A 21,208-nucleotide genomic window follows, 5' to 3' on the forward strand; every position below is an offset into this window, starting at 1 on the left:
CCCACTCCAGGACTCTTGCCTGGAAAATTCCATAGCCTGAAGAGACTGGTAGGTTACCGTCCATGGGGTCGCAAAGAGCCGGACATGACTGAGCAATTTCACTTTCACTTTCACTTTTCAGCAACTAATATACTGGGCCATAAAGCATGTCAACGTATTTCAAGAAGTTTAAATCTTTTAAAGCATGCACTCCACACACAAAGTAAACAGAACCATTCAATTGTTGTTATTTAGTCACTAAGTCACTTCCAACTCTTTTGCGACCCCAAGGACTGCCACCCACCAGGGTCCTCTGCCCATGGGATTTTCCAAGCAAGAATACTGGAGTGGGTTGCCATACCTTTCTCCAGGGGAAGATCCTGAAACAGACTGAATCCATATCTCCTGTTTGGCAGGCAGATTCTATACCACTGAGCCACATAGTAAGCCCTACCATGCAATTAAACAGCATCAAAAAGGTAAATCAGTAAAATACTAGTTCAACTGGAAAAGATTTCGCAGACAGGACACAAAAAAATTTAGCCATAAAAAAGCCACAATAAATTAAACTATCATTAACAGAGTAAAATGTTAAGCAACAGAGTGAAAATATCTACAATACCAAAAACCAACAGAGACCTTGAAACCCAGCTTTTATACAGAAAGCCTGCCAACCAGTAAAATGCAACCCAACTGAAAACTAGCCAATAGAATGAAATAAGAACTTCACAAAAATGAAATCTAAATGGCCAATAAACAAAGGAAGGGGACTAATCCTAAAATAATAATCGGGTAACTTTAAAACCTCTGACATGGGACTTCCCTGGTGGTCCAGCGGTTAAGAATCTGTCTTCCAATGCAGGGGATGCGGGTTCAATCCCTGGTTGGGGAACTAAAATCCCACATGCCACAGGGCACCAAGCCTGCACACTGCAAATACAGAAGTCTGTGCGCTGCAATCAGTGAACACGCACACTCTGTAGAGTCCATGATTCACAACAAGAGAAGTCCCACATACCACAATGAAGACCCAGTGCAGCACAACGTAAAAACTAAAAAAGTAAAAATACGTAATAGAGTCAGGCACACAGCAGAGGGATTCAGCCATACACACACACGTATCCATTCTCCCCCAAACTTCCATCCCCATTAATCAACTATACCCCAATACAAAATGGCTTTAAAAAATAAATAAGTAAAAAACAAAGTAAAACTAGTGACATATCCACTGAATAGTCCAATATAAAAACTGTTACAGGGCTTCCCTGTTGACTTAGTGGTAAAGAATCCACCTACCAATGCAGAAGACATGGGTTCAATCCCTGATCCAAAAAGATTTCACATGCCGTGGAGCAACTCAGCCTACGCGCCACAAATACTGAGCCTGTGCTCTAGAGCCCAGGAACTGCCAACTACTGAAGTCTGCACACCCTAAGGCCCACGAGTCACAACTACTAAGCCTATATGGCTCCACTACTGAAGCCAACACAATGAGAAGCCCACACATCCTAACTAGAGACAAGCCCCCACTGGCTGCAGCTAGAGAAAAAAGCCTGCACAGCAATAAAGACTCAGCACAACCCAAAATAAACAAACAGAATTACTGAAATAAAAATCTACTGAACAGCACAGGGAACTCCACTCAATACTCTGTAATGACCTATATGGACTGAAAAAACTAAAAAAAGAGTGGAGAGAGATATATATATGTATAGCTCATTCACTTTGCTGTACACCTGAAACTAACAGAACATTGTAAATCAACTACACTTCAATAAAAACCTTAAAAATAAAGTTTGTCTAAAAATTCTAGTTTTAGGCAGCTATGAGACACAGAAATCACAACACAGATGATCATCCAAGAATAAGAGAGGGTCATCCATGAGCATAATTAAGCAGAGACAGTTAAGACCTGGTATCCAAAACAGCCACAACCTCAAAAGCTTCTATCATAGAGTGGTAGTGAATGCTTTAGTTGAGCCCTTAGTAATATTTAAGGGCTAGAATCCTACTAACCATGAATTGTCAATGTTGGGAAGGATAGTTTGGCTCTCGGGACATACTAGGGGCTTCTCTGATATCCTAGATGCAAAGGGGTAAGATCTTAGTGGCACACAGTTCAAAATGCACTTATACTCATCATTATTTTACTAAGCAGCTACATCATGCCTCAAACCACATCCCCACATCGTCTCATTCAATATTCACAAAAATCTCAAGTCCTTACAGACTCAAAGAAATCACTTTCTCCTAAAGAATTACAGCATTGTTGAAAATTAACATCACTGATACTAGAATCCTCTAGCTTCATGAAACTCTTGGTTCTGAGGGGCACCTAAGGCAACTTAAAATAAGAATTATAGCACTTCACGTTGAAGATCGGAAAGCATTATGACAGAGATAGGGTACAAAGAGAAACTGTGTAATGTGACTACCTGTTATAATCCAATTCTTATAAAGATAAATTTTAAATTTCAAATAACTGATGTCAAACAATTTAGGTAATTAGAACTCCCAAACAGACTAACATTGGTTTACTCTGAGTAAATTATTCAAAGCTTGGAACAAACTTTACAAAAACAAAGGATAACAATAACTCTCAGCTGCCTGCCACTCCACTGAAAACAAAAATGAGTAAATCTTAATTTTAATTATACCAAATCAGCTATGCTCTAGTTTCCCAAATAAGCGAAATTTTAGAAAAATTTAATCCAAATATGATGTTATATTTTTACAGAAGAGCCAAAAATCCTGCATCTACTTCATACATCCTTAAACTTCTATTCTGTACTCTACAAAAGGCAGAGGAAATAGTTTACAGTGGCTTCAAATTTTCCAATTCGATCTCTAACATTTGAACTTATCTGTTTTATCTATTATACTTTTATTGAACACAAGAAAAAAAATCAGAAACTAAGTAGTAGTGACTGACTTAGGGGAAAAAAATTAGCATTTTTTTTTTTTTAGAATAATGCAATCCTGTATTTATTGACATGGAATGCTCAAAATTTTGCATTAATTAAAAAATTCAACTTTAAATCAAGAGCATCAAGTTGGATTTTTTAATTTATTTTTTAATTGGAAGAAAATTGCCTTACTATGTTTTCTGCGGTACAACAGCGAAAATCAGTCATAATTACACACTGGCTTCCCAGATGGCTCTAGTGGTAAAGAACCCACCTGCCAATGTAGGAGACATAAGAGATGCAGATTCAATCCCTGAGTCAGGAAAATCCCCTGGAGGAGAGCACAGCAACCCACCCTAGTAGTCTTTTCCTTGGAGAATCCCATGGACAGAGGAGCCCGGCAGGCTATGGTCCACAGGGTTGCACAGAGTCGAATACAACAGAAGCAACTTAGCACATGCGTGCATGCATATCCCCTCCTTCATAAGCCTCCCCCCCAACCCCATCCTACCGTTCTACATCATCACAGAGTGCCAGGCTGGGCTCCTTGTGTTAAACAGCAACTTCCCATTAGCTACCAGACTTCCCTGTAGCTCAGACGGTAAAGAATCTATCTGCAATGCAGGAGAGCCAGCTTCAATCCCTGGGTCAGGAAGATCCCCTGAAGAAGGAAATGGCAACCCACTCCAGTATTCTTGCCTGGAGAATCCCACGGACAGAGGAGCCTGGCCGGCTACAGTCCATGGAGTCACAAAGAGTCGGACACGACTAACACACACACACACACACACACACACACACACACACTTCCATTAGCTATCTATTTGACACGATAGTGTATATATGTCAATGCTACTTTCTCCATTCTTCCCACCCTCTCCTTCCTCTGCTATGTTCACAAGCCCATTCTCTACATCTATGTCTCCCTCCTTTCCCTGCAAATAGGTTCCTCGGTACTATTTTCCTAAATTCCATATATATGCATTAATATACGGTATTTTTCTTTGACAATTTCACTCTGTAAGGTGTTCATCCACCTCATTACCACTGACTCAAATTTGTTTCTTTTTATGACTGAGTAATATTCCATTGTAGGTATGTACCACAATTTTTATCCATTCATCTGTCTATGGACATCTAAGTTGTATCCATGTCCTGGCTATTGTAAATATTGTTGCAATGAACATTGGGGTACATGTGTCTTATACAATTGTGGTTTTCTCAGGGTGTATGCCCAGTAGCAGGATTGCTGGGTCATATGGTAGATCTATTCCAGGTTTTTAAAGGAATCTCCACATTGTTCTCCGTAATGGCTGTATCAGTTTACATTCCCATCAACAGCACATCCTCTCCAGCATTTACTGTTTGTAGATTTTATGATGATGGCCATTCTGACTGGTGCAGGGTGATGCCTCATAGTAGCTCTGATTTGCACTTCTCTAGTAATTAGCACTGTGGAGCATCTTTTCATGTGTGTACTGGCCATCTGTATGTCTTCTTTAGAGAAATGTCTGTTTAGGTGTCCTGCCCATTTTTTGACTGGGCTGTTTTTCTGATATTGAGCTGTATGAGCTGCTTATATATCTTTGGACACGAATTCTTTGATTAGCATTCTTAAAAATTCTCAAAGCAGCTTTAGACAGAAGGAAGCCCAGACAATATTCTTCTGTAGAAACATAAAATTTATTGCAACAAATTATATAAAATGCTTCCATATACCTAGGGAAGAATCCTAACCAAAAAGGATTTTCATAATTTCCTTTAGTTATTTCCTTGATAGATATGCTTATTTTTGTCCTTCAGCTCATGTGGCCGCCACCAGTTCAAAACGAAAATACATACTGGAATAAGTTTCTAAGGATACATATTTCTTATAAATGTAAGTTTCCTACTCTGGTCTTGCTCTTGACAACCTACAGAAATTTCCAACAGGCTAGAAAGGTTGAAAAGTGAAAACTACTATACACATTCTCAAGAATCTCAAGAGTCAAAATTTCAACATACTTCAAAGTAAGTTATTTAATGATCTGAAATCAACTCAGCCATCTACAAAACATTCAGTTAGCCTTCTCATTTTCTCATCATCATCCGAAGTAAGGTGTTTCACATCAGTGGATTATCCAGCTAATGTTCATGCCTGTGTGAAAATCAAAACTGCTTTCCATTCTACCAAATACAATTTAACTTTCTGACAATAATGAGTTAGTTACTGGTACAGTATCAGCTGCTGTCCTACAATATAGAAATACTGTTCCAGACTCTCGAACTGTCTTATATTTGTTTTTTATCTTCCAGTACATTCTTATCTTTACAGATATTTTAAGTCACAGTTCCTTTGAGAGTCTCTACTTTTTAATCAGTTTTTTTTCAGTACTGCTTATATCTCTCAAAAAAAAAAATAGAAAAAATGTAAAAAATACATTTAAGGTTACTCAAACCTCAGGCATTATTCTCCAAATGCCTGAGGTTTGACTAACCTTATAGTACCCTCATTAAAAAACAGTGCATAAAAAGAGACACTGATGTATAGAACAGTCTTATGGACTCTGTGGGAGAGGGAGAGGGTGGGAAGATTTGGGAGAATGGCATTGAAACATGTAAAATATCATGTATGAAACGAGTTGCCAGTCCAGGTTCGATGCACGATGCTGGATGCTTGGGGCTGGTGCACTGGGACGACCCAGAGGGATGGTATGGGGAGGGAGGAGGGAGGAGGGTTCAGGATGGGGAACACATGTATACCTGTGGCAGATTCATTTTGATATTTGGCAAAACTAATACAATTATGTAAAGTTTAAAAAAAAAAAAAAAGAATCATCATAACATTTGAAAAAAGCAAAGAAAGAATAAGCTACTTCATATTTATTTAGAGATAAAGCAGGATTATATAGTATATTGTAATATATTTAGCACAGTGATTGGTAAATGATAAAATCACAACGTAATGACTAGAGGAGAAATATTGGTATTTGAGGGCACTGATTCTGGAGTCAGAAAATATGGTCCATATTCTGGCTTCACCAGTCAATTGCTGTACAACCTTGGCTATGTTGCCTCAAGTCTGCGAGAATCAGTTCCCTCATCAATAACATAGAGTCACTTATGGTGTTATTCTAGTGCCTGGAGTGGGTAGGTGCTGATAAAAAAAAAAAAAAAAGTGCATAAATCTTACATTAAGATGTTGGTCAGGCATAAGATAAACTACAGAAACATAAGCAGCTATATGAGAAAGGGGCACCTTCTTATAAATATAAATCTGAACAGTTGAAAATGTTACAGTGCATTATCAATGGAAACTCTTAAAAACTGTATGTTTAAATACATACAGTTTACAAATAACTACAAACTAAATGTTTCACTTTCACATGCTAGCAAACTAAGCTTTCTTCTACTACAAAAAATTAAGACTCAATTTCCTGGCAAACAAAAAGATCAAGAGGAAAGAAACCAATTCAAGTGAAGTATATAAACTCTGAGTTAGGTACTTTTACATATTGTCTCATGAAATCCTTCAAATAATCTAGTAAAGGAAGGAAAGTCAGTCGCGTCCAACTCTTTGTGACCCCATGGACTGTAGCCTACCAGGCTCTTCCCTCCATGGGATTCTCCAGGCAAGAGTTACTGGAGTGGGTTGCCATTTCCTTCTCCATAATCTAGTAAAGCAGGTATTTAATCACATGTTAAGAATGTGGCCAGTGAGGCTCAGAGGCGTAAAGCCGTATTCCAAGGTTAATGCTTTCTCCAAAATGCAGACCACAATATTCGTAATGACAACACCCTTTCCCCTTCTTCAAAAATATTAATATTATGCATTAGGCTGGTGCAAAAATAATTGTGGCTTTGCATCAAACTTAGCCATTTGATTCTGGAATACATTCTTAAATGTGGTTATGTTATACATCACTTAAATGTGCATTTCTTGCTTTGTTTTTTGCTAGTGACATTACCTGCTGTGTACTTTATTTTAGACTATGGAAATGACGTTTTAGACAAAAATCAATTCTGAGCAATTTTATGAGTTCAAAATGAATTGCAAAGCAGCAGAGACAACTTGAAACAACAATGCATTTGGACCAGGAACTGCTAACGAATGTACAGTGCAGTGGTGGTTCAAGATGATGAGAGCCTTGAAGATGAGGAGTGGAGTGGCCAGCCATCAGTTGGTCTCAGTTGACTACAACCAATTGAAAGCAATCATCAAAGCTGGTCCTCTTAACAACTACATGAGAAACTGTCGAAGAACTCAACTTCGACCATTCTATGGTCTTGGGCATTTGAAGCAAATTGGAAAGGTGAAAAATCTCAGTAAGTGGGTGCTTCATGAGCCGACTGTAAATCAAAAAAATCGTCGTTTTGAAGCGTCATCATCTTTTATTGTATGCAGCAATGAAGAGGAATTTCTCAATCAGATTGTGACGTGACAAAAAGTGGATTTTATACAATAACCAGCAATGGCCAGCTCAGAGCTTGGACTGAGAAGAAGCTCCAAAGCACTTCCAAAGCCAAACTTGCATCAAAACAAGGTCATGCTCACTGTTTGATGGTCTGTTGCTGGTCTGATCCACTAGTTTTCTGAATCCCAGCGAAACCATTACATCTGAGAAGTATGTATGCTCAGCAAATTAATGAGATGCACTGAAATCTGCAACGCCTGCAACCAGCACTGATCAACAGAAAGGACCCAATTCTTCTCCACGACAATGCCTGACAGCCCACTGCACAATCAATGCTTCAAAAGTTGAACAAATTGGGCTATGAAGTTTTGCTTCACTAGCCATGTTTCTCTGACCTCTTGCTAACTGACTACCACTTCAAGTATCGACAATTTTTTGCAGGCAAAATGCTTCCACAACCAACAGGAGGCAGAAAATGCTTTTCAAAAGTTCATCAAATCCTAAAGCACAGATTTTTTACACTACAGGAAAAAACAAACTTACTTCTCGTTGGCAAAAATGTGTTGACTGTAATGTTTCCAATTTTGATTAATAAAGATGTGTTTGAACCTAGTTATAATGATTTAAAATTAATGGTCCAAAACCACAATTACATTTGTACCAACCTAATAAATATAAATAATCAATAAATAACAGTGGAATGAGTTAGCTCTTCATATGCCAATATAGAAAGACAGTGAGGATACAAATAAAGAGTAAGGTAAAAGTGTGGGGAATGATCCATCTGCTTAACAGGAGTAAGTAGAAAATTACATATGGGTAAATATATGAATATTTTTCTGAACAGAATTAGATAGATACACACTTAAGAGTGGGTTTCCCTTTTTAAAAAAATTTTTTGAGTTTTGCATTAGGGTATAGCCAATTAACAATTTTGTGACTGTTTCAGATGAACATTGAAGGGACTCAGCCATACACATACATGTTTTATTTCACACTTTTCTCATTTGAAATTTCCTAAACAGAATGCATGATGTATTTCATTTTCCTTGCAGTCTATATTTTTAAAACTAATAAAGCCATACTCTTTATAAAAACTAGAGAGTGTCTTAAAGGCTATAAAAAAAAAAAAATCTAACAAAAGACCTCATACCAGTCTAGAAATCTCATTAGCTGCTTAATCAATAAATCAAGCAGTCTATGTAGTCATATCTAATGGAGATCAAACTCACTCAGAACAGCATAAATTTACCTAGAACAAACCAGAGTTCATATCTTCTGGTGATGAAAAGTATTTGCAAAATAGATGCACATATATATATTGTTTATACCTATAATAAATGGAATCTGATATGCTAACTCTACTGAGTTTTGCATCAAGTAGATTTGGAGATAGCAACATTAGTCTTTTAAAAAACCTCCCAATTCTAATTTTAATGGGATTTCCTTTTTTTTACAGTGGAAGTTGCTCAGATAGAGAAACAACTAAAATAATGCCATTGGGACTTCCTTGGTGATACAATGGCAAAGAATCCACTTGCCAATGCAGGGAATGTGTTCGAGTCCTGATCCGGGAAGATTCCACATGCTGTGAAGCATCTAAGCCTGTGCGTCACAACTAGAGCCCAAATGCTGCAACTACTGAAGCCCATAAGCCTCACACCTGTGCTCCACAAGAGAAGCCGCCACAATGAGAAGCCCTGCACACCACAGCTAGAGAGAAGCCCCTGCTCTCTGCAACTAGAGAAAGCCCAAGTGCACCACGGAAGACAACCGAAAATAAGATAAATATTTTTTAAAATAAATAATGCTATTGGACACTTGATTAAAGTAAGACTAAACGTCACATTTTTCTAAGCAAATCACACTGTTAAAATATTCCCAACTAAGCACAAAACACTGCAAAAAAAAAACTTTAACACACTATTTGCTCATTCACTCTAAATATTTGCATTACTCAATGTGTGCCAAGTACAATACTAGGCAGGTACCATGGGATTAAGAGGTAAGCAAAACAGCCCCTATCTTTGTAAATTCTTACCGTATGGGGAGGGAAGGATAAAGTCCATTTAATCACAAAATGGTATCAGAGATTATAGTCACTGATCTAATTTAGAGTGGCAAGTCCAAGCAAACTTCAATGAACTAATATTTAAATAAACCTAAAGGCTGAAAAGCCAACCAGAGAAAAGTCAAGGCACCTTGAAGGTGTGGACTCCAGAGTCAGTCACTGGATTTCAATCTAGGCTCACTATATACCAAGTGTATACATTTAACCACTTCTCTAACCTGAGTCTTCATTTCTTCATTTTTAAATAACAGGTAACAATAGTACTTTCATCATAAAGTTGTGAAACTTTAAAAAGTATTAATGCAATATGCCTTAGTATAATAAGTCTGTAGTAAGTATTATGTTACTGTCATTAGCAGCATTGGCAAAAGCTCAAAAGGACAAAGAGCTAGTGATAGTTGGAGGAAAAGACTTAAAAACAGCTGAAATGCAGTGAATGCCCGGGGACAGGTAAGCAGGAAACAAAGCATGAAGACCTTATTAGCTATGCTATCTAATTCTGAAGTCTCTAACTAAAAGTGGCTACTGAACACTTGACATGTGGCTAGTTCAAATTAAGATATGCTGTGCGTGTAAAATACACACCAGATCTTGAACACCTAGTATGAAAAAGAAAAGTATCTTAATTTTTAAAATATCAGTTACATGTTGAAATGATACTTAAGATACACTAGGTTAAAAAATATATATTACAAACCCAAAGACAGAAACAACCCAAGTGACACTGACAGCTGAATGGATAGACAAAATGGGATATATACATACCACAGTATACACATACAATGGAGTATCTTTCAGCCTTAAAGAAGGAAATTCTGTCACATGCTGAAACATGGATGAAACTTAAGGACACTATGCTAAGTGAAATAAGGTAGTCACAAAAGGACCAATATTATGATTCCACTCTTATGAGAAACCTAAGTAGTCAAATTCATAGAGACAAAAAGCAGAATGGTACTTGCCAGAGGCTGGCAGGATGGGATAATGGGGAACTATTGTTTATAGGTACAGGGTTTCGGTTTAAGACGAAAAGAATTCTAGAGATGGATGGTGGTGATGGTTGCACAACAATATGAATGTATTTAAGGTCACTGAACTAACTGTACACTCAAAAATGGTTAGGATGGTAAATTTTATGTTCTAAGTATTCTAATAAAAATTAATTTTTAAATGGCTATGAGAAAAATTATATATGCAGCTTGCATTATATCTCTACCAGTCACACTGCTAAACTTATGTCATCGCAAAATTTTCCAATAAGAAAGGTTTTGAGGAACCATGTGACAAAATCTGGATCTAGTGAGACCTAATGCCCTATAGCAGGAGTCAGCAAATTTCCAGTAAAGGGATAGACAGTAAATATTTTCAGCTCTATGGGCTGTTCTGAAAGTACAGATAATATAGAGGTGAATGGGCATGGTGAATTTGGCTCACTCTAGTTGGCTAACACCTGCCTTAAGACATTCACTGTAAGCAACAGCTCGTACCAGCTCAGTCTTAATTTTCAGGAATCATATAAACCAGTTTTATAGTCAGAGCCTAAAATCTTCCATAGGGAGAGGTATTTACTACCATGGAAATCAGCAAACACTGCAAATTAGTGCTGTTTTCCCCCAAAGAACTAGCTGATAAACATCTACTAGCACACCACTTAGCTTAGGTAAAGAATTAACTTCTCTCCTATGCATTTAAAAGCATACTGGCTGGAAAAACAGTCATTCAAAATTTTCTTCTTTTTGTCGGCAAACAGTCGGACACAACTGAGTGACTGAACTGAACTGATTCGAGTCTTTCTGGGTTCTGTGGTTGAGATGAAGCTTCTCAGTTAAGAAAGGTTGTTCTAAAAAAAAAAAGAAAAGCTCTTCTAGAAAAATTGTTTCAGTAACTAGAAGCGAGAACGAACATCCTGTGGCAGTCAAGAGTGTTGAGCTGAAGGGAGAGCAGTTTCAAATGAAGCCATGAGAGGAGGGCAGAAAACAATGAGACTATGTATAGCCAGCTGTCCAAATTCACAAACACAGAGGGAGACTTTGGGACTTGAGCACTTGCAGATTTTGGTATCCACAGTGGGTCCTGGAACCAATCCCTGGTGACACCGATGGACAACTGTACTGCACTCAGTAAACACTAAGTAACTGGTGGTGGTGGTGGTGGTTCAGTCACTAAGTCATGTCTGACTCTTGCAACCCCATGGACTGTAGCCCGCCAAGGTCCTCTGTTCACGGGATTTTCCAGGCAAGAATACTAGAGTGGGTTGCCATTTCCTTTCCAGCATATCTTCCTGACTCAGGGATCAAACTCGTGTCTCCCACTTTCTGGCAGATTCTTTACAGCTGAGCCACCAGGGAAGCATATCTTCCCAAACCAGGGATTGAACCTAGGTCTCCCTCATTGCAGGTCAATTCTTCACCAGACTGAGCCACCAGGGAAGCCCAAGAACACTGGAGTGGGCAGCATGTCCCTTCTCCAGGGGATCTTCCCAACCCAGGAATCGAACCAGGGTTTCCGGCATCACAGGCAGATTCCTTACCAGCTGAGATACCAGGGAAGTCCTAAGTAATTGGTACTGATTATTAACTACCCATTATCATGCATATGGCCTAGAGTCAATTATAAACAAATATTTACTTAGCCCATACAATGTGCTAGGCTTTGGTAACACTACTGGGAACAACCACAGATCTTCTCTAGCACACACACACACAAAAATTAATCAAATAATCACATGAATACAGGCTTTAAGTTGTAATAAACTATGAACCAAACCAGGATACTGTGAGAAAGTACAATGGGGAATCTCAACCTACTCTGGAAAATCAAGGATACTTCTTTGAGAAAGTAACCTTTGCACTGAGTGGGAATAGCCAGAGTGAAAGGCATTCTGGGTATGAGAAAGTAACCTTTGCACTGAGTGGGAATAGCCAAAGAGTAAAAGGCATTCTGGGTAGCAAGAACAAACTGCACAAAACTCCTCAGGCAGGGGGGAAAAAAAAGTGATTAACAGACCAAGGAACTAAAAAGTCAATAAGGCAAAAGCCAAGTGACCAAGAAGGAAAGATGGCATCAGACTGGAGAGGCAGGAAGGAACCTTATCACACAAGGCCTCATGGCCCCATTAAGTCAAGTCCAAGATCAATGGGGAGCTGTTAGTTTATGTAGAGAGTAACATGATCTGATTAATATTTTTCAGAGACTGCTCCAGGAGTTAATGGGGGTGCAGGGAGGGAACTGACCAGTAGGCTACCATAGTTTCTAGGTGAGAAATAATGGCAACTTAGTGAAGTCAATCCTCAATCTTGAAACTATCTACGTTATCTATTAAATACTCCATTGCAGCAATTTTTGGCCTCAGGACACCACTATTACAAATTTGAAACCCCAAAGAGCTTTTGAAACTCCATGGAGCTTTTAAGTAGGTTAAAGCTACTGATATACTATAAATTAAAACTAAGAAATCTTTAAAAATATAAACTCACAATAATAAACTCATTACATTAATAGAAGAATTTTCTTTTTTTTTTTTAACCAAAAGTAACTATTTTCCTAGTGTGAAGAATAACTGTTTTAAATTTTTGTAAATAACTTCAATCTCATATTGGAAGACAATTGAATTTTTACATCTGTCTTGGTATCCCACATCTTACGGATTCTGAAAAAATATTTTGTTTGTTTTTGAGAAAATTAGAGTGAAAAAAACATCTTGGAAAATTATGAAAGCAGTGTTGAGCTTATGATCCTCCTAGAAGGGCTATGGGGACCCCCAGACCATATTAAGAACTGCTGCTTGAGTAATAGAAAGTCAAGTAATCACTTGAGTAATACAAAGTCAAGTAATCACAACAAAACGCTTCATAGCAGGAAAGCTAAAAGACAGACAGTAACAAGTATTATAGACAATGGAAAGTAACTGGAATCCTCTTGTATTGTTGGCAGGAATAAAAACTGGTACAACCACTTTGGAAAATAGTTTGGCAGTCCCAAGAGCAGGTCAATAGACAGCTATCACGTGACCCAATAGTTCAAGTCAAAAGGCATATGCTCAAGAATATGTCCACAAAAAACTTGTGTAAGTATTCACCTTGGCGTTACTCACAATAGTCAAAAAGTAGAGACACTCTAAATGTTCATCAATTGATGAATGAATCAACTGGAGAAATAAAATGTGGCGTATGCTGGAATATTATTCAGCAGTAAAATACATGCTACAACACAGATGAACCTTGGAAACATTGTGCTTCTTAAGAAACCAGGCACAAGTTTTCAAAATCTGGTGTGTATTTTACCCCTTCAGCACATTTCAAATCAGTCCAACCACATTTTAAGGGTTCAACAGTCAGACACGGCTTGAGGCACGCCTGTGGACCGAAGTTCTAGATCTACACTATGAAGTCTTTGTTTTAAATGATGTTTGTGATAATGACCCTGAGTCAGTGTAATTTCCCCTATCAAGGAAAAGTTCAATTCTATTCAGTACAGTATGTACATTATATCTAAGTATGTTAATAACATGTACATTATATTAATATTTTTCTAAAAGATTCAAGTGATGAAGATATTTCCCAAAACTAGAATACACTGCCTGATTAGTTCAGATGACTGTATTTCAACATCTTAAGACTATAGCCTAGAGAACTATAAAAATCCCAAAGCAACCTAGTTAGTAGCTAGTATATAGAAGTCCCGTCCTTTCTCTGCACTAATTTTAACCATAACATTCTCCTGGACTTCATCTTGCTTGCTGACACTTAGAAATCCTCAAACTGTTTCCAATAGCAAATAATGAATAAGAGAAAACATAATCTCATACACAGGGATTTTGCCATTACACATTTTTAAAAAATCTATTTACTTATATCATGAAAACCCTTACTAATGAAACCACCTTGGAAAGACACAGTAAAAGTTTATATTCCAACCACCTTTAGGTAGAAATTTAAACATTACCCCATTGAGCACTCAATGAAAAAATAAATTTCACATTAATTTCAAAAAGTATAAGCTTTATCATCAACCTTGAATGAGTTAAAATTGAATACAAGCTGTATTAAAGTATCCCGTTTCTCCCTGTTACAAACAGAAACAGAGGGAAAAATAAGAAACTTAATAACCACCTTACAACTTGTTTATACCTTATCCAAGAAATTTAATATAATTTCATCCAATAAATTAGAACACACTCATATACATACTCCAGAATACTAGAGTGGGTAGCCTTTCCCTTCTCCAGGGGATCTTCCAGACCCAGGAATTGAACCAGGGTCTCCTGCAATGCAGGCGGGTTCTTTACCAACTGAACTATCAGAAGCCCTGATACTATTTCGGCACAGTGTAGTTAAAAAATTTACATTACACAGAAAACAGATTTTTAAATTGTAGAAAATGGGATGTGTCTAATAGAAAGCCTAAGCCTTCAATATTATTTTCAGTATGTCTTCTGCTTATCCTTTTTATCTCTAAGATTACATAAGAACTTTCAGGACCAAATACTTCCCAATTTTTTACAAAACATTTTCAGTGAAATCTCAACGTCATTAAGCTTATTTTATTGACGAATTTTAATTTGTAGTAAACAGTTTAAATCTGTGAAACCCTTAGAGAAAAACTTTAAATTATAGATGACAGAACTTCTCTTGTGCTTCAAGTAGAATTTTTCAAACCATGTGAAAACTACTTTTCTTATTCTTGTACATTTTTGCAAATGTACTTCCCCTAACAGAGCCCACAGGTAGTTCTATTTGTCTTCAGGTTCTTGATGCAATGAATGATAAGCTTAAATTTTTATCACATTTTCTACTTCAAAAGAAAGTATTTGTCAAAATAAAAATTCAAATACCATGAGAAAAAACTGCTGCAGAAAGACTTTATCTGTTAAAATTTTACTTTGGTTACAGAGGAGTAAAACTAAAACTTCCACAGTATTTGAAATTCTAATTTCACCATCAAAAAAGTTAAAAAATCCTCACAGATAATAGTATAATAAACTGATCTAAATGAGTTTTTCTATTTACAAAATATTGACTTTCTTTCTAATCTTTTACAGTAAAATGCTTAAGCATGGCTGCTTTAAGCAGCCAGAATAATGGAGACCTGAACCTGAAATCCTAGAAAGAACAACTATGGTCTTCAAAAGTTAACATGGCTACACGCTCATTAGAGTAACAAAATAAAAAAGAATGATATTATCAAATGTTTGTAGGAATGTGGAGCAACAGGAATTCCCATGCACTGTCAGTGGGACTGTAAAGTACAAGCACTTTAAAAAAAAAACCACAGTTCCTTATGAAACTAAACATTCAGCTTCCCTGTTACACACACTCATTCCACTTCTAAGCATTAACAAGACAGATAAAAGCATTCATCCAACAAAAAGAGTTGTACAGAAGTGTTCAGAGCAACTCACTGGAAAGAGTCCAGGTGACTCTCAATATGAAAATGGATAAATTATGGTGGTATATTCACACAATGGAAGACAAAAAGCAATAAAAAGAAAGAACTACTGATTATATATAATCAGTTCAGTTCAGTTGCTCAGTCATGTCCGACTCTTTGTGACCCCATGAACCGCAGCACTCCAGCCTCTCTGTCCATCACCATCTCCCGGAGTTCATTCAAACTCACATCCATCAAGTCGGTCATGCCATCCAGCCATCTCATCCTCTGTCATCCCCTTGTTCTCCTGCCCCCAATCCCTCCCAGCATCAGTCTTTTCCAATGAGTCAACTCTTCGCATGAGGTGGCCAAAGTACTGGAGTTTCAGCTTTAGCATCATTCCTTCCAAAGAAATCCCAGGGCTGATCTCCTTCAGAATGGACTGGTTGGATCTCCTTGCAGTCCAAGGGACTCTCAAGAGTCTTCTCCAACACCACAGTTCAAAAGCATCAATTCGTCAGCGCTCAGCTTTCTTCACAGTCCAACTCTCACATCCATACATGACTACTGGAAAAACCACAGCCTTGACTAGATGGACCTTTGTTGGCAAAGTAATGTCTCTGCTTTTCAATATGCTGTCTAGGTTGGTCGTAACTTTTCTTCCAAGGAGTAGTAACATATTAGTCTCAAAACCCTAAGCTGAATGAAAAAGCCTTACCCAACAGAGTGTATACTGTATACCATTTATGTGAAACTCTATATTTAACTTATATGCAGAGTACATCATGAGAAACCCTGGGCTGGAAGAAACACAAGCTGGAATCAAGACTGCTGGGAGAAATATCAATAAGCTCAGATATGCAGATGACACCACCCTTATGGCAGAAAGTGAAGAGGAACTCAAAAGCCTCTTGATGAAAGTGAAAGAGGAGAGTGAAAAGGTTGGCTTAAAGCTCAACATTCAGAAAACTAAGATCATGGCATCTAGTCCCATCACTTCATGGGAAATCACTTCATGGGAGAACAGTGGAAACAGTGTCAGACTTTATTTTTTTGGGCTCCAAAATCACTGCAGATGGTGACTGCAGCCATGAAATTAAAAGACGATTACTCCTTGGAAGGACTGAACTGAACTGAACTACAATAAGCAAAACGAGTCCATAGAGAAAAACAGTGGTTCAATCGGGGAGAGTGACTGAACTGACTAGGAAAGGGCAAGAGGGAACTTTCCAGTTAATTATAAAGCTCTACAACTCCAGAAGACTTCGGATTACACAGGTGTATGTATTTGTGTAAACTCGTGGAATGGCAACTGGCTGCATTTCACTGCAAGTCAAATTTACCTTCAAAAATTTTAAGTTGAAAACCTGAACTCAAGGGTTCAGTTCAGTGGCTGAGTTGTATCCGACCCTTTGAGATCCCATGGACTGCAGCATGCCAGGCTTCCCTGTCCATCACCAACTCCCAGACCTTATTCAAACACGTCCATTGAGTCGGTGATGCCATCCAACCATCTCATCCTCTGTCGTCCCCTTCTCCTCCCGTCCTCAATCTTTCCCAGCATAAGGGTCTTTTCAAATGAGTCAGTTCTTCGCATCAGGTGGCCAAAGTATTGGAGTTTCAGCTTCAGCCTCAGTCCTTTCAATGAATATTCAGGACTGATTTCCTTTAGGATAGACTGGTTGGATCTCCTTGCTGTCCAAGGGACTCTCAAGAGTCTTCTCCAACACCACAGTTCAAAAGCTTAACATGTACTAATACTTGTAACTTGCTTTGAATTGCATCCAAAAAATAAAATTGACCAATAAATGACTGTGTGATAAAGCATAAAGCAAGATGCTAACTGTAGGTGATGGACACAGGAGAGTTCACTGCACAATTATTCCAACTTTCCTGTAAGCTGGAAAATACTTTAAAAATTAAGGGGAAATTTTATAGGAAAATTGAGAGACCAAAAAAATAGGGATTCAAAAGGTGGTCAAAGTTTCTCACGATGCTACACATTCTTACTACTTGACAGAATACACCACCTTTCATAATCATTTAAACAAATACCACAATTATTTATTGTTCCTTAAGGGAAACTTACAGGTACGTTTTATTTTTGCTTCCTCATAAACTGTTCACACTGTCTTGATATCTGCTGACCAACTGTCTGAGATCAATTCAGTAATTACGGAAATACTCTGGGACGTATATTTAACAAAAACTAAAATCATTTAAGTTCCTCAAGATCATTAATTAACTGCAATAACTGTATTCCTGAACAGATTTTAAGCGGTAAATTACTTTTAAATTTCCTCCATTAACTCCAGGTTCGTGCTCTTTCATCTGACTGCAATTGCTAACATGTGAATAACGTTGCTATTCCTCTAAAATCAAACAAAAACCTCCCCAACGACTGGCATCTAAAGAATGACAAATACACTTAAAAAAAAAAAAAACCAGAGCCAGCAAGTCGTCAATGAAAGTCATCCACCTTTCTCCTTAAGCCTAGTTCTATTAAGATTCGGCTGCAAGCAATTTCTACGTCATAGCTCATTTTTTCTTTAAAGACTGGAAGGTGGGAAAGATTTCATCGGTCAAAACGCAGAACTAAATGCACACGTGCTCTTCACCCCAAAAATCTACTTTAACCCCCAAGCAGGTAAAACAATGAGCACCCCCTCTTTTTTTTTTTCCTTCACGAGACAAAACCGCAGACCGGGCTGAGCCAAACCCTCGCCCAGCCTCCACCCCGCCCAAGCCAGGCGGCGGGTCTCTTTCCTTTGTGCGGAGTCAGAGGGAGGCGGCTGGAGGCGGGGAGCTGGGGGAGGAGGCTGGGGTCGGCGGACGCCGGAGCAAGAGGAAGGCGCCGAGGAGAGCGGCATCGGCGCGTCCCATAAACAGGCCAAGAGGCCCCGCCACAAACCTCTGCGGTGTCCCCAGCAGCAAACCCACAAACCTGGGTGTGATCTAATTTGGGATGAGACCCAGGACAAAGGCCGAGGGCACCTCCGGAGACGACCCCTTCCTCCCAAGCCCTTGCAAAACCGTCTCCTCCTGCCGCTGGCGGAGGTCCTGCCGCCATCCCCACCCCGCCCCGAGCCTAGCGCGGCCCTCACCTGCTGGACGGAGCTGTTCTCGGGCACTGCGAACTCCTCCTTCTCCTTCGGGGTCTTCACGGTGACTTTCATGATCTTGGGTTCCGTGGAGGCGGTGGCGGCAGGGGCGCCGGCACCTTCGGCCGCGGCGGCGTTGTCCTGGGAACTCGGAGGGCCGCCGCTTTCACTATTCTCGGCCATGGCGGCGGCGGTGACTCAGGCGCAAAGGAGGGAGCGGGTGAGCGAGCGGGAGCCAGGCAACGCCAGAGCCGGCCTGGCCTGGCCGGGCAGCGGAGAATGTGGGGCGCGCTACCTCAGTGACAACTGGCTCAGGGCCGCCCTGGTGGGCGAGGAGCCGCGGAGCTTGGCGTGGGCTCCGGCGCAGGCCCTGGTCGGGCGCTCAGCAGCCGCTGTGTGTTCAGACGGCGATGAGTCGCAGCGACATCCGCAGCAGCCACCGCCACCGCCGCTTCCTCCTCCCCGCCCCTCCCCCTACGCCGCTCTGCCCGCGCCGCGCGGGGCACGCCGGGTAAGACGGCTGGCGACGTCGCCGAGTCATGCCTGGCCGGCGCGATTTGATTCTTTGAGAGCTTTTCTTTCCCTCTCCCGCTCCACTGCTCAAAGCGTAGGCGCGTCCAGAATGAAGAACTGAAAACAAAGTGGGGTGGAAGAGGTCAGTTCATTCCTTCTTACCCCTTTAAGCAAAAAATAAATTTGGGGGTTCTGGGAGGCACCGTAAGGGCGCACGAGGATGACGTCACGGCTAGCGAAATTACTGGAATGGGAGCTAGACCACCGGGCACTGCGGCCGGAAATGCGCCTGCGCGATGGTAGGCCAGGTAGTTCTCCCCCACTCTCACCTCACTGGCGGTTACGGTCCGCATGCCCTAGGAGCCTGAGCTTGCTTCACGGTGTACCCCACTGGGAGGAGGGTCCAGAACAAATGCCCGCGAGGGTTTTTTGTAGTTGATATTTAAATGTGCTTAAATTTTGCGTACTTTAAAATTTTTAAACGCTTGCTTTTACTACACGGTGCGCTAGAATTGACAGACAAGTTAATGGACGAAAAAAAATCCTCATCATAAAGAAAGGAAAATGGAATACGCCCCTGTAGCCACCCTGCTGTACTCCGAGCAATCAGTGTGCTCCGGGGCCAGAGCCTCCCACCCTGGTCAGCCAGGTTTGGTCAGGTGATCAGGCCTCCTATGTTGGCACTGGTGCGCTAGCCCACCTGTGAATTCTCTGTGAATACTGTCCCGTAAGATGTTTGGGGCAGAAACAGTATCCAAGGCGTGCCCTCCCAGCTGGGACAACACAGTGTAGCTGAAGTGTTCATTTATATTCTATCAAATTAACTTACTGCTCTGTTTCAGACTTTAGGTGACATAAAAGGTTCAAAAATTATTTTCAGTGTAATACATGTGTAAATAAGAAACAGGAAGTTAATTTTCCCCTAGAGAATATTAAATTTGAAATGACCTCATCACTTGTCTTTAAAGATGACTTGCAAGGAATGTACAACACTGGACATAAACTTCATAAACCAGTATTGCGCAAATGTAAACTTTGACACCACACCGTGACCCAGATGTGCAAAGGTACACTTTGTATTTCTGTTCTTAAACCATCCGACTCTGTTCTGGCTCTTTTAAGTACTCTTGCATGAAGTCCACTTAGCAGAGCCACTCTGAAATCTGGGTCTAAAGTTCTGAACGTGTAAATTGCTATAGCGACGTCATTTCTTGTCAGCGAAGTTTCTGGCAGCATTTTTCAACAGCATGAAGAAATTACACAGAGCTTTCTGCTAAAGAATGGCTGTTTACATATGTTTAGATGTGAAGTAATCATTACTCCTCAAGGTAGAAAGTTCCACCGTTGGAAACCGTTTATATCTAACTCTGCACTTATGAAATTGCTCTGTGATTATCTCTGTCTTACATTGATTCCTAAAAAGTTTTGATGTCTTTGCACGATTTATGAAGTAATATAATTTATCTGTAAACATATACAGTATAATAATTCATTATGGACCTTTTTAGAAACAGCCCTACCCTGAAAGAAACCTTTGAGGCATGGGTTTAGATCAGGGATTAGCAAACTTTCAGAGACTAGATCCTAGGTATGTTGGGCTTTGTGGGCCATGCATTCTCTGTCTCAAATACTCAGCTCTGCCCTCCTATCATGAAGCAACTATAGACAATACATACAAGAATAAGCCTGATTGTGTCCTGGTGAAACTACTTACAAAAAAACCCAATTTGGCCCAGGAGGTCTAAATGTCTATTTGAGGCATTTTCTTTTTAATATCTTTTGTTTATTAATAGTGTAATTCATTCATTCTATAAACATTGATTGAGTACATTAATGTTGAAGATACAGAGGAATAAGATTCAGTCTCTGCCCTCA

At 39.6% G+C, this 21,208-nt stretch overlaps 1 protein-coding gene across 2 annotated transcripts in view; it reads right to left on the reverse strand.

Moving 5' to 3' along the window:
* The window catches only part of UBQLN1 (ubiquilin 1), a 59,091-nt gene extending 39,796 nt beyond the window's left edge, over positions 1 to 19,295 (reverse strand). For both annotated transcript variants that reach the window (XM_006041964.3, XM_006041963.3), the window contains exon 1: positions 18,824 to 19,295. In XM_006041964.3, the coding sequence (XP_006042026.1) occupies positions 18,824 to 19,003 (180 nt within the window). In that variant the 5' untranslated portion in view covers positions 19,004 to 19,295. The remainder of the gene's footprint in view (positions 1 to 18,823) is intronic.
* Positions 19,296 to 21,208: the final 1,913 nt, after the last annotated feature.

The sequence above is a fragment of the Bubalus bubalis genome, chromosome 3, assembly GCF_019923935.1.
Source record: "Bubalus bubalis isolate 160015118507 breed Murrah chromosome 3, NDDB_SH_1, whole genome shotgun sequence".
Classification (NCBI taxonomy): domain Eukaryota; kingdom Metazoa; phylum Chordata; class Mammalia; order Artiodactyla; family Bovidae; genus Bubalus; species Bubalus bubalis.